This window comes from Natator depressus, chromosome 11 (assembly GCF_965152275.1).
Source record: "Natator depressus isolate rNatDep1 chromosome 11, rNatDep2.hap1, whole genome shotgun sequence".
NCBI lineage: Eukaryota > Metazoa > Chordata > Testudines > Cheloniidae > Natator > Natator depressus.
In genome coordinates, this window is record NC_134244.1 from 26183657 (window position 1) to 26200816 (window position 17160).

At 37.3% G+C, this 17160-nt stretch overlaps 1 protein-coding gene across 1 annotated transcript in view; it reads left to right on the plus strand.

Moving 5' to 3' along the window:
- EPC2 (enhancer of polycomb 2) overlaps positions 1-16884 on the plus strand; it is an 85772-nt gene extending 68888 nt beyond the window's left edge. The window contains exons 11-14 of the mRNA XM_074966811.1: positions 9811-9947; positions 12179-12338; positions 13610-13943; positions 15615-16884. Coding sequence (XP_074822912.1) covers positions 9811-9947; positions 12179-12338; positions 13610-13943; positions 15615-15687 — 704 coding nt within the window. The 3' untranslated portion in view covers positions 15688-16884. The remainder of the gene's footprint in view (positions 1-9810; positions 9948-12178; positions 12339-13609; positions 13944-15614) is intronic.
- Positions 16885-17160: the final 276 nt, after the last annotated feature.

The window sequence follows — 17160 nt, forward strand, 5'->3', positions numbered from 1 at the left end:
GCGTCACTGTCCTCCACTTTTAACTTTTTAACTCTCATTACAAGATCAGCCATGACTCATCCCCATCATCCACTTCATCAGTTTCTTCTTGCCTTGCCTTCCTTTCCCCCCTACAACTCTTCTCCTTATCCACTGTCACAGATGCAGAAGTTTCTCATCTGCTGTCCTCCTCTAACCCCTCCACTTTCCCCAGAGACTCCATGCCACCTCCCGATCTTCTTGCACCCACTCTCATCCTCTCACTTGCTATTCAGATCCTCCACTCTCTTCTGGCTTTTTCCCCTCACAATAAAAGTATGCTTTAGTCTGTTCCATCTTTTTTAAAAAAACAACAACAAGCAAAACAAACAAAAAACCCCACCTGTGACCTTACGTGCCTTTCCAGTGAATGCTTTATCTCTAAGCTCATTGAATGCACTGTCTGTAATTGCTTTCTGGAGTTCCTCTCCTCCAAGTCTATCCTAGACCCTTTCCAGTCTGGCCTCTATCCCCTGCACTCCACTGAAACTGCTCATGCCAAAGTCTTCCTAGTCAACCTTAGAAACAGTACTCTATCTGCATTCTCGACCTTTCAACAGCCTTCGACACCAACTGTGCTCAATCTTGTCCAACCTTATCCATGACTGTCCTTTCTTAGTTCTGCTTCTTCCTCTGTAATCACTTCTTCAGCATGCCCCCTTTCAACTTTCTGAGGGGGCTCCAAAGGGCTTAGTCCTTGGTCTCCTTCTCTTCTGTGTCTCTGAGTAATCTCATCTGCAAACAGAAATTCAACAACTATTTCTACAGTGTTGACTCATTGATCTACCTCTTTTCTCTAAACTGGTTTCCTTCTATCTAAACTAAAATCTTGGCCCCACTCTGACATTTTTTCCTGGGTGTCTAGCTGTCAGCTCGTGTTCCCTCTCTTCCTCTTTTGATCATTGTGGGCAACACCACTGGGCCTGAATGTCATCTTCAACTCTGATGTCTCTGTAGGTCGTCACATCCAGACTAAGGCCATGTCTATATTAGTGATCTTACAGCTGTAAGATCACTTGTATGAGAGAGTTCTTCCATCAACATAATACAACCACCTCAACAAGCGATGGTAGCTATGTCCACAGGAGAAGCTCTCTCACCAACACAGCCCTATGCACACTACTACTTAGGTTTTTTCACACCCCTGAGTGACATAAGTTTTGCCGACATAAGTGGTCATGTAGACATAGTTTAAGTCTTGCAGATTCTTTCTGCATAACCTCTCTAAGTTGTGACCATTCCTAGCCATCCACACAGTCAGAATTCCTGTTTAGGCTCTCATCTCAATTGCTGCAACATCCTTTTCTCTGACCTTGACAAATGCAATCCTGCTTGTTCATGTCCATTCAGAATGCTGCTGCAGAGATTGTTCTCTGAGCCCATTGCTTTAACGATGTCACCTCTTTTGAGTTCCTCACCTACCCCACCTCTCTTTTATTTGCTCAAAGAAAAGCTGCTTGTCTTCTTTCACAGCTCTTCATGGCTTAACGCCACCCTACCTCCCATTCGGTATCAAAATGTTGACTCTCTCGCTTCCAGTCTGCCAATGATGTCAGTCTCCATTTGTTAAATTTTCAAACAAGCACTTTCATGCTTTCGCCCATGTTGCCCCTCATCCTTGGGAGGAGTTCTCCATAAACATCTGCAAAGCTATTTCATTATCCTCCTTCAGATCCCTACTTAAAACTTTCCTTTGCCATGATGTTTACACAAATCTTGATGTTAGGCTGCTGGTGTTCTGAAACCGCTGCCTGTCATGCTGAGCAGCATTGGCTCATTGTTTCCTTGTACTCCCCTAGTATCTGTCTGTATCTTTTTTGTTGTCTTATATGTAAATTATAGCAACTTCAGAATTCAGGACTTAATCTCCAGTTTGTGCATATAATAACTAAACTGAAGCATTTCTTTATTTTAAGACAGTTTTTAATATTTGCCAAATACTTATTAAACAAATTATTTTCTCTAAAGATGAAAATGATGGGAATTCTTGTGTACTTGCAATTTTAAGATTTATTAATTTATTAAATGTTCTAAATTTCATATTTAATGTTTTATAGTTGTAATACAAGATTGTACACACAGCATTACCTGTGACAGTGTTTTTAGATCTAAATTCCATTTTATTTATCACTTAAAGTGTACAAAGATTGGTTATATTTTTGTAAAATGTTCTTTTCCTTATGCAGCTATGAAATAACCTTTAATAATGGAAGCTTAGGATAAACCACAAAGCTTTTTGCTTTTGCTGTCTTTAGAGACCATACATAAGTACAATGCAACCCGGTTAAAGTTGCTGTAGGAACCTTAACTATTACATTTTCTGACTTCATAAATTTAACATTGCAACTTTAACATTGTACTAATACAGCTTTTTGGTATGTATTGATAGTGTCACAGGTTTTCCTGGCATGTGAGGCTTTTTAAACAGATAGTCCTGGTCTGAATAATTTTTAAAATGTAAGAACCCAGTTCTGCAATTCCTTACTACTAAGTGTAGTACACAGTGCCCATGGGACAACTCAAGGTATTAAGTGCTTCCTCACCAGCAAGGATGTGTAGGATTGGGCCCTAAATTTGATAGATAACAGAAGAATGATTGACTGCTAATGAGGAGGATACAACACAGTGTAACAGAAAAAGAAACAGCTATTGCAAGTTACTTGTTACACTGGAGCATTGTGTCTACACAACGGGTTTGCACCAGTACATTTATGCTGATGTGAAAAACCCAAGTGTAGACAAGGACGAAGACTGCTTGCGCTTGTTGTTAAAAATGAAACATCAGCTTGTGATATGTAAAAAAAATTTTTAACCTCTCAGTTGTGTCACTTGCCAAACAACATTTGCTGAATTTGCAATGTAGCAAATCTGGAATCTAATTTTTAAAAAAACATTTGACCTAATATGTTTCTGATATTTTTAATTGTGCAGTGCATAGACCACAGAAGTAGGCACTTGATTTATTTATTTTAGATCTATAAAATGACAAGAATTAATAATGTATGAATTTGAAAAATAAAACCACGTACTTACGATCAGTATTGTTTACAGGGACCACATGGTTCGTGGTTCCATTCAAGAGATAATTGTCAGCCCATGGTGTGACAGGAGTTTAACTTGCAAAAAACCACCACAAATCTAACTTTAAAGAGCTCATAATGAAAGACCAGGAAAGATCCATTTTTGGAAAGGTTATTGTCTTAACTGAAAATAAGTCTTAAGGTTACCTGCTGTGATCTTCAGTGCATAAGAAATATGTAAAACAACTCCTGCCTTGTACTCACAGTTTTATTTATTAATATTATTGCTTTATTAATAACATTGCTTTGTTTGTATTACAATGATGCCCAAAATGTTCTAGCTACTTTACAAGTATGTGAAGAGGGGTGTCTGTTCCTAAGCACTTGATTTTAAGAGAATAAATATGTGAATCTAGTGCTCATAGAAGGTGCCAGATCAGCATATGAATAAAGAACAGTTGGTTCAAACTAAATTTTTCTTTCTTTCTCGTGTTACATCAGTTGGAAAGGGGGAAGTGGTTTGAAGAATTAGCATAGACACTGGAGTAGTGTGCCTATTCAGATCAAAGTGGTGCAAACTTTCATGGCCCTTTTCATGGATCCATTGCTAAGCCTAGACAATTAGGTTACATTGCTGGTAAAAATAACTTCAAGTTTCAAATACCTCAAGTTTGCTAGGAAATGTGACCACTTTCTGCAGTTTCCATTATCATTTATGATCACTGTAGCATCCAGAGGTCTGGTTGTACTCAGTGCTGTGCAGGCCTATGTTGAAAGACCACCTTTTCCCTGAAGAACTTTCAGGCAAGGTACAACAGTGTTAGTGTACAGACAACTGGAAGAAATGTTTGAATGAGGGAAACAGAAATAGACATGTGTAGCTAGATACTATGAGGCAACTATCCAGCCTAGGGATGATAAATGAATGTTGAACTGCAACTTCTTTGTGAGGCTGAAGGTGGAAGCCATGCGATGGCTTTAGTTTATGCATATTATAGCAGTCCACCTCTTGAGCAGGACAGAGCAGGTTGCTCTTGGCTCCCAGTCCACTTTCATTGCTAGTTCAAGTTCTTTGGGCCTGATCTTTAAAATTACAAGTGGGTCAGGGCTCAGTGAACATCAGTAACTACACTGCAATCCATCAGCTCTTCTCCCCCCGTGCCAGTTGTGTTTCTCTGGGACAATGATTCTAATGAAGGATGTAAGAGTCATAGATAAGCACACTCGTATGAGTGATTTGGCCATGGAATGAAGCAGTTAGACTAATGAAAAGTCTACCCATCTTTAGGGCAATATGAAAAATCTTCATATTAGATAATAAGCTTTCTCACCATATCAGGAATGATATATAACATTCTCTGATGCAGAGATTATTATTACTGAGGAAGGGAGAAGAGCAGAAGACTCCATTAATTTCACTATGGACCTTGCGCTGCACATTTAATTTATATGTGCACTCAAATGCTACCGTGATGGCAGCCCTAGAAAATCCTAAAATAGATAGCAACACTACAGGTTAAAATCCTCAAACAGTGGAATCTTTACAACTTTGCGAACTTCCACATCCCCTTAATTTGCTTTAACCATGATGCGGAGAGTGGCAATGCAGGATCATTCAGTTCTTGGGCTCTAAGATTGACAAGGATATTAAAGGTGATGGTGACTTTTGATGTGACTTTCAGATTCAGACCACCAGCTAATTTCAGATTGACCACTAAAAAGTCATTAGGTGATAGATACTGATGTTGCTAGGATTCATACTAGTGACATAGTTAAGAATGTTTGTCATTACTAAAATCCTAGGTTCTGTAGTCTCCTACATACATTGAAATATTTCATATTTGTAACGTGTCAAAGGTAATTAAAAAATCTATCTGGAAATATTTGTGCAACTGATATATGGGTCAACACTTAACTAATTTGTGAGCTCTCTGGGACAGGGACTGTCTTTTACAACATGTATGTACAGTGTCTAGCAAGCTGCAGCTCTGATTCTTGATTGGAGCCTGAGTTACTGCAATACAGATAATAAAAATAAATTATAATTAAGTAGATATTATAAATGACTATGCATCATTTAGGTTTATTTTTTAAAGAATCAGGCAATAACAAACATACCCTACCAAATTTTAAGAACAAAACTATAGGTTTATCTTCCCAGTTCCTTACTGGGCCTTACTGTCCTCATTTTTGCTAATTTTAAAAGACTGTTGTGAGGTGATTGATTCTCACACAAAGTTTTGTTCACTGACTGAACCTGTTGTGCATATCTTTTCAACAATAATTCAGTCAAGGTAAGGAATTTAGGAAATTAAAGAGAAAAGAAACTAGGCAGAAATAAAAACAAACTACCACTGTACAATTTTTTTAAACCACGTTGGAAAGGCTGGTAAAGTACCAAAAAGCTAACTGCAATGCCTATGGATGTAAAACTGAATTAATATGCTTTATTAATGTGTTTTAAGAGTTTACGTGTGGATGTAAACTAATAGGGACACTTTTACAAATAGAAACATAAAAATAAGAAAGTGGTATAATGGAATACCTGAGTCAGATTTAGCAATCATTATAGAAGGTGGCATAGCTCAATAAAGTGTGTGCCTATAAATTAATCAGGAGCTTTTTTATTTTTTACCACACACACACACACACACACACACACACACACACACACACACACACACACACACACACACACACACACACACGACACGTAGTTTGAAAAGGATTTTGCTGTGAAGTGAGTAATATTTTGTGTGGCAAATTTAACAAGATTTAATTGTGAACATCAGTAGTCATCATATTTGAACTACAGGTATCGTATTTCATTCTAGGGAAAAGGGAAGAACAAATAAGCTAAGTAAAGATTTATTTTGCTTGCTTACTCAGATTAGCCCCATTAGGCGTAAATGTAAAGAAAATCTTGGTTAAAAAAAAAAAGTCTACAAGTCTGATGATCCAACATCTGTGTTTTGAGAGTGGGTAGTGAGAAAGATCAGTCAGAATGAACTATTCTGCTCTTGTGTCTAGTCCTGTTTCAGCTATTTCCTGCAGCATCCCTCTAAACAATAAATAAAGAATTACTATTGCACTAGTACCTGATTCAAAAAGTTGGTTTTCCTGGGATGTTGGGAAGCCCACTTAATTATAGAGCGCTACGAGAAAATATTTGCATACTGGTTTCTGAGTATGGTCTGACTTGACTGTAACTTTGCTTACTTAAAATGGGATTTTCATAAAGCTGGGTGTATTGTAAGTAGCAGATGAACTAGAGCAAACACTGAAAGTGTAGAATGGTTAATATTTTAATTGTTAGCACGGTGTTTTTTTATTCAGCAGATACTATTCCTGTAGATTCTAGATATAATTTGGGGTTGCAATACCATGGAGCATATGTAATTATAGTTGAGAATGAGATGCTGCAAGGTTTAATGAACTGGAACTTTGGATATCAAATCCGCTCTTTGTCAGCACCTAAAAGAACTTAATTCTATGACTGAATAAAATCCAGGTAGCATTAAGATGTTGACAATATTTTAATTTGGTTGAGGAAATAAGGATTCTGGCTAAATTAGATACGGGAAACAATAGATAAGGGTAACACAGTTGGTGGTTGGTATATTTGTCAAAACTATGAACCAGTAAATGACCAAGAATAAGCATAGTCTTACATTGTTTTGCTTTGTTATCGTAGGGATACCTAGTATTCTACATGCACCTCACACAGTGTTAATTCTGATGTGGTTATTACTGCAATCATAGCTTAGATTCTGGCCTCTGACTTCTTTTGAATGATCTTCAATTTATATGTGTGTTTTGCACAGGAAGGGGAAATAGGGGAGAGTTCATTCTGCTCTATTTCTTTCCCTTTCCCACCCATATCTATAATCCTCTATTGACCTTTCAGTTTTGCTTTAAGCAGCAGTATTTCCTAAATCTTTTAGCTTTTGGTATGCTTTGTTTTCCTTCAAATTGTTGAATTCTGGTTTGAAGAAAAATATCTTGGCATTGAAACACTATTCCAGACATATGTAATTTTATATATATGCATATATATAATGCATCCGATGAAGTGAGCTGTAGCTCATGAAAGCTTATGCTCAAATAAATTTGTTAGTCTCTAAGGTGCCACAAGTCCTCCTTTTCTTATTCCAGACTAAATGCTTAACAAAACTTTCAGTTCAGAGCAGATTTACAGTAAAAGCTTTGTTATCCGGCATGTTCGGGGAATAGGGGGTGCTGTTTAATCAAAAATTCCAATTAACTAAGAGTTATGCTTACCAACGGAATACCAGTTTTCAAAGAATTAGAATACAATAAAATTAATGAAGTATAAAATAGTATACAGGTACTCACAAATCCAGCAGTAGTACTGCACTGCAGAGTAGTTGGTTTCTTGAAGCACTTAAGTGTATATAGGTAAAGTTTTCTATACAGTAGGTTATCTTATGACACTACATATCACTATGGGCAGCGCATGGTATACACCCAGATCACTAAAAATACACTTAACACTAAAACTATACTGAACATAATTTAATCTTTGATGATTCAGAAGGCACTTCAGGATCTTGCAGTGCCTTAGGGTCATCATTATAAATTATCATTGTTGCTGTAGAAGGTGTAGGAGATTGGGCTGAATCTGTAATGACGCAATGACACACCCTGGAAGTTGCATTTTTGAATAAATCTCTGATATCAGTTTGCTTACTCGTCTTCTGTCTCTTTTGCATAAAAGTCGAGTGCAGAATGTGCAATTGTATAACCTCCTGGTCAGCATACTAGTCCTGGTTACTAGATTGAAGATTTGTATTGGGAGCGATCAGAAATGCCAGTTAATAGAGTTTTTCCAGATGGTAAAGTGCCAGATAACAGCTTTTACTGTATATTGCAGCTGTTTACGTGAGTCTTCAGAGAATGAAGTAGACAATAGTTGTCACCATAGGATCATATACAGTAATTGGATATGGGAAAGAATTAAAGTCCATTCCTTTACAAGTGTAAAATATGGTCCCTCAACAGACTTGGAGGTTTTTTCTCCTAGTGAAAAGCTGGTATGATGAAAAAACAGGCTATTCATTATGGTCATTTCAATTCATTTTTTATAACATAGGGATACTGATATTTTCATTATGGTAACCTACAAAAAAAACTGATGACATTCCTCTTCGGTCTTGCACTTCACTAAATGTAATCCTGTGCTAAAATTTGACTTTCAGGTTTGGAGTTCATTAAATTGGGAATTGATGACATTTTTTTGTATTGTGCTGAGGCTGGCCAGTGCAGGTGGTATCTGTCTTGTGGGACATATCCTTTCCCACCATGGGAACAACATAAGGAATGTCATGTTTATTTGCTTTTGTGGCTGAATGAGTACACAGGTAGCAGTTCTCATAGCAGCCAGTGGGGAAAGTAAATCAGTGGGGTGGTGATGGCCTTTATAACTGTTTTCTCTCCCTGGATGAAACTGATCACTGGGTTAAGTTATTATTCCTATGGCTGCATTAAAACCTCAGGAATAGTGACAGCCTGCACCTTGCCTTTATTCAACAGCATGCAGCAACTTGTAGCTATTTTTCTAGCAGTTTTCACCCACTCATCTCAAAGCACTTTATAAAAAGAAGATAGCCACCATCATCCCCATTTTGTAGATATGGAAATTGAGGCACACAGCACTTCCCTTCCTAATGCCCTGTGAGAAGGTGATATCCTTCAGGTTTGCCTCAATGTGTTTCTTACTAGTCAGTGAACTTTTTAATCTCCCTTGGCATCTCCCCCCCCCCCGCCATTAATGAGGCCTTGATGTAATACCATCTAGTTGCAGAAAATGCTGCTCAAGTCCTCCTTCAACACACTTTTGAAAAATAATAAGGGGGAGATGAAATAACAGGAGCAGTTCAAAAATCACAGGATAGAAATGGCTTATTAACCTTAAACACTGACTGTGATCCTTTTATGAAATTATTGGAGCCATATGCTAGATTTTAGACCTGGGGAGCCAGTTTTTCTCATCTTACTCCAGTTCCTTGGTCTTCAAGTTTTTGGTGCACATCTGAACCTGCTGCTCAAGTGTACTGGATGTTGCTCCACTCACATTGCCTAATACATATCGGTAGAGTGGAGATCTGATCATATAGCACAAATGCTGGTGGTGCTGGAACTACCAGGTGCTCTTTTTCTGAACACGTCACCAGATCTCAGAGGGAAGAAAAGTAGAAGGAGGCTACTATAGGGGGTAGTAGCTGAGAGTGGTTATAGTAAAGAAAAGTGAACCATTCCTCTTCCCCAGCCTCTTCCTCATTTCCTAGAAGCCAGGAGAAAAATTTCTTTATGGTTCCTTTATGGTTGGGAAATGGTGTAGCTTCATAAAGGATGTCATTTAGTGGGTGTGGCTCTGATGTAGTCTCAGTTTAACTTGCCTACCAAAAAGTTGCCTACCTAATACAATAGCCATAGCTACAGAGAAGGAACACACTTAAGGCACTTTTCAGTGCTAGTAAGAAGCTGTTGTTTTCTGAACTATCAGACCCTTATCATGGATGACTTCATACTCAAAGGGAATTGGCCAGTGGTACGCATTTAAACTGGTGGTTTGCCCTTCACAAACATAGATATATTGAGGTCTGTGCAAGTGTTCAGTACCCTCCTTTCATGTGTCTTGCTTTCACATTTCATTGTCCCATGTCAGTTTGCTTTGTACTTCATTTTTGTTCTAGAAAATTTTGTTTTCTTCAAGTACATTAAACTCTGGGTTCGTTTTTCTCTTCCACAGTAACGGGGGGTATCACAGAGGAGCAGTTTCAGACACATCAACAGCAATTAGTTCAAATGCAAAGACAGCAACTTGCTCAGCTTCAGCAGAAGCAGCAGTCTCAGCATTCCTCACAACAGACGCATCCAAAAGCACAGGTAATACTCCTTTATAATCTTTTTGATGTGCCAAGATAGTCTTCCACAGCAGGTTCTCCCTCCTGCTTGCTCACTTTTTGTTAAGTCTTTGTCACAAGTTAAAGATAATCTTTTGTTAATGTACTAATTGTGTGAAATGCATTTAAATTATTCTGATCAAAATCCTTTTAAATTTCTCTGTGTGGCTTTGGAAAACTCAGTATCTCTCTAGCTACCATAACTTTTTTCTTTTATTTTTTCTTGTAATTCAGAATGTGGTATTTCTTATAAACTTTGAAGGGACACTGCTAAATGAGTGTGTATTTTGGAAGTATGAATGTTCTTACTTACGTTGCAAATGGTTTGTTTTAAAAATATAGTTTCACTATTTTTATGTTTGTTTTACTTTTAACACTTAGGCAACGGAAACAGAATAGCCAGTTTCACTTCGTTTTGTCAGTTTGCCAGTTTCACTCAGGGTTTCATGCACAATGCTGAACTGTTTGGATTGCAAACATTGCTGGGGATTTTTTAGTAGATAAAAATATTGTTGCACTGTCTCTCAAAAGCATTTCTGTTGGTCTTGACTTTTGTCTTACTTTCTTTTGAAAGGAAAAAAACCAAAACACAACAAAACTAGATTTTAAAGCAAATTTGCTTAACAAGCGTTCCTGTAAGAGAATATGAAAAGAGACTACAAATGTTTGATGTCTTACTGCCTGCACAATTATCTGTTCTCTTTTTTATATTTACATTTCTTGGAAATTAAATACACTTTGTTTAGGGATAGAATATGCCACTTGTACTGTGTACCTTACTGTGTGAGTAGTCTAGCTGAAATCAGTGTGACTAATTTTGGAGTAAGGTAGTGTGAGTAAGAGTGGCACAACTTAGCCCTTTGGTAGCTATTGAGTTAAAAAAAGCTTTTAAATGTGTTATGTTCTGAATTTCTTTGTGAGGAAATTAATTTTTCCAATGTCATATCTACTGTGGACAAAGGATGCACTTACTGTCAGGCTTACATAGCTAGTATTTTGCAAATTAATAAGAAAAATATATGTATAAAATCAAAAATATTGTAAAGCATTACTAGAAAAACCTTTTCCCTATATTATTATGAGAAGTGTATACATGAACACCAGTGTTCCTTTCTCCCCCCCAACCATTTTCTGTATTTATTCATCATAATCTTCCCATATATATTATTGGTTGCAAAGTGGGGTTTTTTTTCTATTTACATAACATATGGAATGGTGCTTCTAACTAGGAGGAGGAAATGATATTTGATGGTTTAGATATTGAAAAGTTAGTGTATTAAATATGCAGCCATTACCAGTGGTTCTCAGCTAGGGGTCCGGGGCCCCCTAGGGGTTGCAAGCAGGTTTTAGGGCGTTTGCCAAGCAGGGCCAGCATTTAGACTTCCTGGGGCCCAGGGCAGAAAGCTGAAGCCCAGGGCCCCGAGGCCTGTCACCTGTGGCTGAAGCCGAAGCCTGAGCCACTTAAGTTTGTGGGGCCCCCTATGGCATGGGGCTCCAGGCAGTTACCCTGCTTGCTACCCCCTAATGCCAGTCCTGGTTTTACATGCAGAAAAATGGTTCTGGCACAGGTGGGCCGTGGCGTTTTTGTAGCATGGTGGGTGTGTGTGTGGGAGGGGGGCAGGCTTCAGAAAGAAAAAGGTTGAGAACCTCTGCCATATACAGCCAATAGGATACTGTATCAAAGGTAGATGGCAAGTGCTAAAAAAATGAATATTAGTACTTATGTTTTCAAGGTGGCTGGATTAGTAGAAGAAATATCCTTCCAAAGCTCAGTACGCAAGATCCCTATGAGGCAAATTAATCCCTGACAGAATAACGTTTTGGACCTTGCATAGACACAAGTGTATATAAGTAAAATAAACGAAAAAAAAAAACCTTCAGGATTTCAAAAAGCCTCCCAAAGACTGATACAAAAGACTTGTCAAACACACTATGAATTTGATGTGTCAGTCTAATGAGACCTTTTGCAGTTGAAGATTTAAGAAGCTTCCTTATGCAGCCTGTCAACTTTCTACATAATTGTCTAGATCGACCATTGTTGGGAGGGATGCATAAAACTAGATTCATGACCTTTAAATATTTCATGTTATAATGTTGGTTCAAAAGATGCTTCCCCTTAATTCACTAGTAGCTATGTACTGTTGTTATCAGTCTTAATGTGTTTCGTCAGCTTGTACTGGCAGAATTATAAACACTATTTGGTTAATTCCATAGGGCTCAAGCACCTCTGACTGTATGTCCAAAACACTTGACTCAGCCAGTGCCCACTTTGCTGCATCTGCAGTGGTCAGTGCACCTGCTCCCAGTCGCAGTGAGGTAACAAAGGAACAGAACACCAGCCACAACAATATTAATGGTGTTGTCCAGCCTTCAGGTGATGATTTCTTAATGTTAGCTGTCTAATGGAGAGTTTAGAATCTTTGAACAAAGGACTTTTAATTTCTAAAAATATATTTGAGTTGAATAAATATACTAACAGTGCAGATTTTAATTATTACTCTTTTAATTATACAGTTTTGTACAATGGTCTGGCCTTATCTAATGTTGATATGTTAGTAAAGTACAAACTATATTTGGATAATGTTGAAGATCTAACAGTGTCTTCAGAACAAAAATTTCCTATCTTTAAATCATGAACAGTAATTCAGTAACTTTTCCATTTTCTTTTCAAAGTAATAAAAACTCTTTGTAAAGTATGGATTGGTTATGATTGGTGCAGTCTGACTCTATTTACACAGTTTTTTAAAAATGCCATTATTCAGTGTCCCGTGATCTTGTGGATGGTTTTATGGGGAGGGAGTTGGTGTTTAAAACTTTCAAATCCATATTGGTTCTACAGTCTTATGAAATTTCATTCTTTAATTAGTACTGTAGCCCCAAATGAGCATAGAACATATATGCTTATCTTTATCCTGTTGACATCATTGATGTCAGTATGTACCCAAAGTTAAGTATGTGCTTAAATTCTTTTCTGAATAGGTCCTAAATGTACGAGTGGCACATACTAGAGCAGTTTTTCCAGAGACCACGAACCTAGCTGCAAAGCCCTAATGTAATTGCAATTTTTCTGTGAGACTCCACTTATCAGAAACCAATCATGTCAAAATTAGACAGGTTGGATTATTGCCTTACTGGAGGAGACAAAAGTTCATTGGGATTTGACTTAGATAATAAATCAGAGGGGCTTTATGGTGGTTTTTTGTTTAACAGCTAATGGTGTAATGGGGTTTATAGAACCTGTGCACTGGTGGGGAGGAAGAGAGTTAATATATGGTAAATCATAATGCTGGAATTGATCCAGGAGAGAACTGTGGCTCAGCCCAGTTGTGGTAAATCAGGTCATTCCTCAACACATTATGCAAGAGAAAGGGCAATGCTCTGAGGAGTCTACACTAATTGGGACTTGGAGGCAAACTTTTTTTCCTCTTCATTGAACAGAAAAGACTGTAAAAGTTGTGACTGCAAATAAACTTTAGTAATTTTGTTCCCAAGCTGTAACTTTGGCATTGGGATTATGGGATAATTATTGCCATTGATAATTACAGCCTTTTACTTAAGCTTATGTTTAAACTTCTGTTTTGTGACTAAACAATTACATGTGTTTTATTTGTGTAATTTTTACTGAAAATGTTTTGTTTCTAACAGGAACCTCTAAAACTCTGTACTCCACCAACATGGCTTTATCATCCAGCCCAGGGATTTCAGCGGTACAACTTGTAAGGACAGTTGGCCACAGCACCACAAACCACTTAATTCCAGCTTTGTGCACAAGCAGCCCTCAAACACTTCCCATGAACAATTCTTGCCTGACTAATGCAGTGCATCTAAACAATGTCAGTGTTGTTTCTCCAGTCAATGTACATATCAATGCAAGGACTTCAGCACCATCGCCAACAGCCTTAAAACTTGCCACAGTTGCTGCCAGTATGGACAGAGTGCCAAAGGTTACTCCCAGCAGTGCCATCAGCAGTATAGCAAGGTGTGTATATAGTATATTGTGACAGAATTTCTTAAATTCCGGTATTATTATTATAATATGAATAGTTCCATAAATTTACCAGGCTCAGTAGAGCGTTAAGTAAGACATAGTCCCTTGCTCAAAGATCTCACAATCTATGACTTTGGCCCTACAAAGGGATCCCCACCTGCACAGTATATCCTTTACTTCAGTAGGCTCCTGAGCAGTCATACAAGTTCGTGTCTAGATAATCCTTTTGCAGGATTGAGGTCTAAGATAATACAGATTTATAATTGAACACATATAAGTATACTTTTATTTTTACATGGTAACTGTGTAAAATGAGTTGTTCAGGTAATCATTTTGATTTGATTAATCTAATGCCGCACTAGCCACTTACAGGCTTCCCAGACCCTGCTTTCCCCAAAAGGAATTATGCTTATGCCCTTCCCCAAACTCCATGGGTGCATCTTAGAGCACAGTCTGGGACTCTGACCTCACTTCCACCATGAAATTCCCTCAGAGCATAATTTGGTTCCCTATACCAGTTGTAGAATTGCAGTTTTAATATATGTAAATAAAGATTACTATGTATGGAGGAAGGGTGATCTTGAACAAGTATCTGGAAATTTCTTTTAAAAAAAGCTTAAATTTTCCTTATGTTAAACTTGTCTGCTGGACTGTATAATCTATGAATTAATTATATCTATTGTTTATAAAGTACAGGAATACAGAATGGGCACTAACAGGTTATGGTTCACTTTGCAATTTCATTCATAACTACATTTTTTTTGTGTGAAGGTGTTGTGTTTTTTTGTTTTTTTTTTTAAATAAATAAATACTGGATATAAGTCAAAGTATGTCTAGACTAGAGGAAAGGTACTTTAACAAAAAAAAAAAAAAAAAAAACACAACCCCCAACAACCTAGAAACACCCTTTTGAATGTTTAGCACGCTCAGCTCTGGCTACACTAGATGCAAAGGGCTGTTTCAAGTTGTTAGCTAACTCTTAAAAAGCACCTTTTATTCCTACTCTAGACAAGCCTTAGGGTTCTAACAGGTGCAAAATCCCGAAGAGCATTATATAAAGACTGATACAAAATGAAAAATTCTTCATGCTAGTGCTGAAAAGTTTTTTTTTAACTAAACTGATAAAAAAGATGGGCTATGTTAGAACAGTAATTTATGCACCAGCATGCACGGAACAGTTGTGCTTTCCGCAGCTCCCATTGGCCGGGAACGGCGAACTGCAGCCACTGGGAGCTGCAGGGGGTCGTGCTTGCAGACGGTCAACATCCTCAAAATGTCTGACGGCCCGCAATCAGCTTACCGTGATGGGCTGCATGCAGCCCATGGGCCGCAGGTTACCCACCCCAGCTTCTGTACTATCTCATAGGAAATCATCAATAGGATTTTCAGCTTCAGCAAAGTTAGCTGTTAGTACTTTATTAATGCGGCAGCGCATGAATAGGATCGTGGTATTGGTGGACTAAAGCGAACGTTTGGTTTTTAAGCAGCAAGTTCAAGCAGAACTTTCCCTGTTCCTGCCTATTTGTTTGAGTTTAATGGTCTTTCCATTCCCTGAATAAGAGATCTGTGCAGAAACACTTATATCAAGAAAAATACTGTGAAATTGTATATAGAAATATTAATGTTCTACTTGTAACTATTCCATATTCCATTTTATTACAGAGAGAACCACGAACCAGAACGACTGGGTTTAAATGGCATAGCAGAGACAACAGTAGCAATGGAAGTGACATAACCTCAAACCAGTGGCTTAACCTGTGCTGATGGTGTAGTCATTTATATTCCAACTGAATGCAAAATACAACACTCTGTGGATCACAGGGAACTGAAACGGACCTAAATGGACTATCATTATATCGTATATTAAGTCGATATATAATGTACATTTTGTAAAATAGGGAAAATCACTACCTTGTAAAATAGTTTATTTGTATCATCAATATTATTTCTGTTACTTGAATAGTAGATATTCATCATCATGCTTTTGCACTTGAATTTGCAACTGAATGGATTTAAAAAATAATTCTTTAATGGGATCATGAGCATGAAATGAGATCCTGCATCACTTGTTTTAACTATTTATTTTGCCATGTTTACATTTTGTATCTTGTACAAATAAATCCAACTTTGTGTCTAAAAAAAAAAAAAAAGTTAAGATTCATAGCTAGGAAATGAAATTCTTGTAATTTTTTTCTAAAGGAAATGTAAAGTTTTCACTTGGTTCATTTTGTTTCACAATTTGATTAGATGGACTTTTTGGTAAATACTTTAGTGGCATTTCACTGTCAAATATGAAGTTCAAGGCAAAATAGTATTTTCTATTACTGTGCAGGGGAAAGGGATGGATCGATACATGCAAATTTAATGTAGTAACTCACTTTTCCATATATTTTGAATGTATATTTCTATTTATAATACCAGTTTATAAAAGATAATTACACAGAAAAAACTGACTAGGAAAAATTATGCCTCTAGCACACATTAAACTGTGCAGATATGAAAAATTTTCAACTGATTACATTTTATCTGAAGACTGCATATTTTAACTGGCTTTAAAACTGTAACACACCACATAAAGGATATTTTACCAGGTATGTATTGCATTATATATCATTGCAATAATTATTGGATGTCTAGATATCGAGCCATCCCAGGTGGTGGGAGGGGGGAGGGTTGTGGCAAGATTGTCTTTTCAATTTTGGAGAGTTTTCCTGTGGCTACAAGGCAAGTAACGGGTTGGAAAAAGTCTGACTGTAAGCGTTGGACACCTTCGTAGTGTAGTGTTTTAGTGACTTTTTTTATATGGTTCTTGTAAATTAGATACGTGTAGTGGTGTTTCAGAATGTTTGTTTATGCACTAGTTCAGACAACTTTCCCTGTTACTTGTTCTTGATAAGTGAAAACTGCAGGGAAATAAAAATACATATCAAAACATGGACATGTTGCATATGTGTTTATTTCACAATGTGAAAACAATATGTATGTTAAGGTGGTACTGGTAGTCTTCTGAGATGTTTTTAATCCAAGTATATTCACTAAAACTGCCACTTCTATGAGAAAGTGATTGTTTCCTACCTTTAATGTATTTGTAGTATAACAGGAGAGAAACAGTAGACCAGTGGTTGGAACTTGAGAGACCCAGGTTCAGTCCATTGGGTTTCCACCACAGAACTTAGTGTGTGACCTTGGGCAAGTCACTTATTTTTTG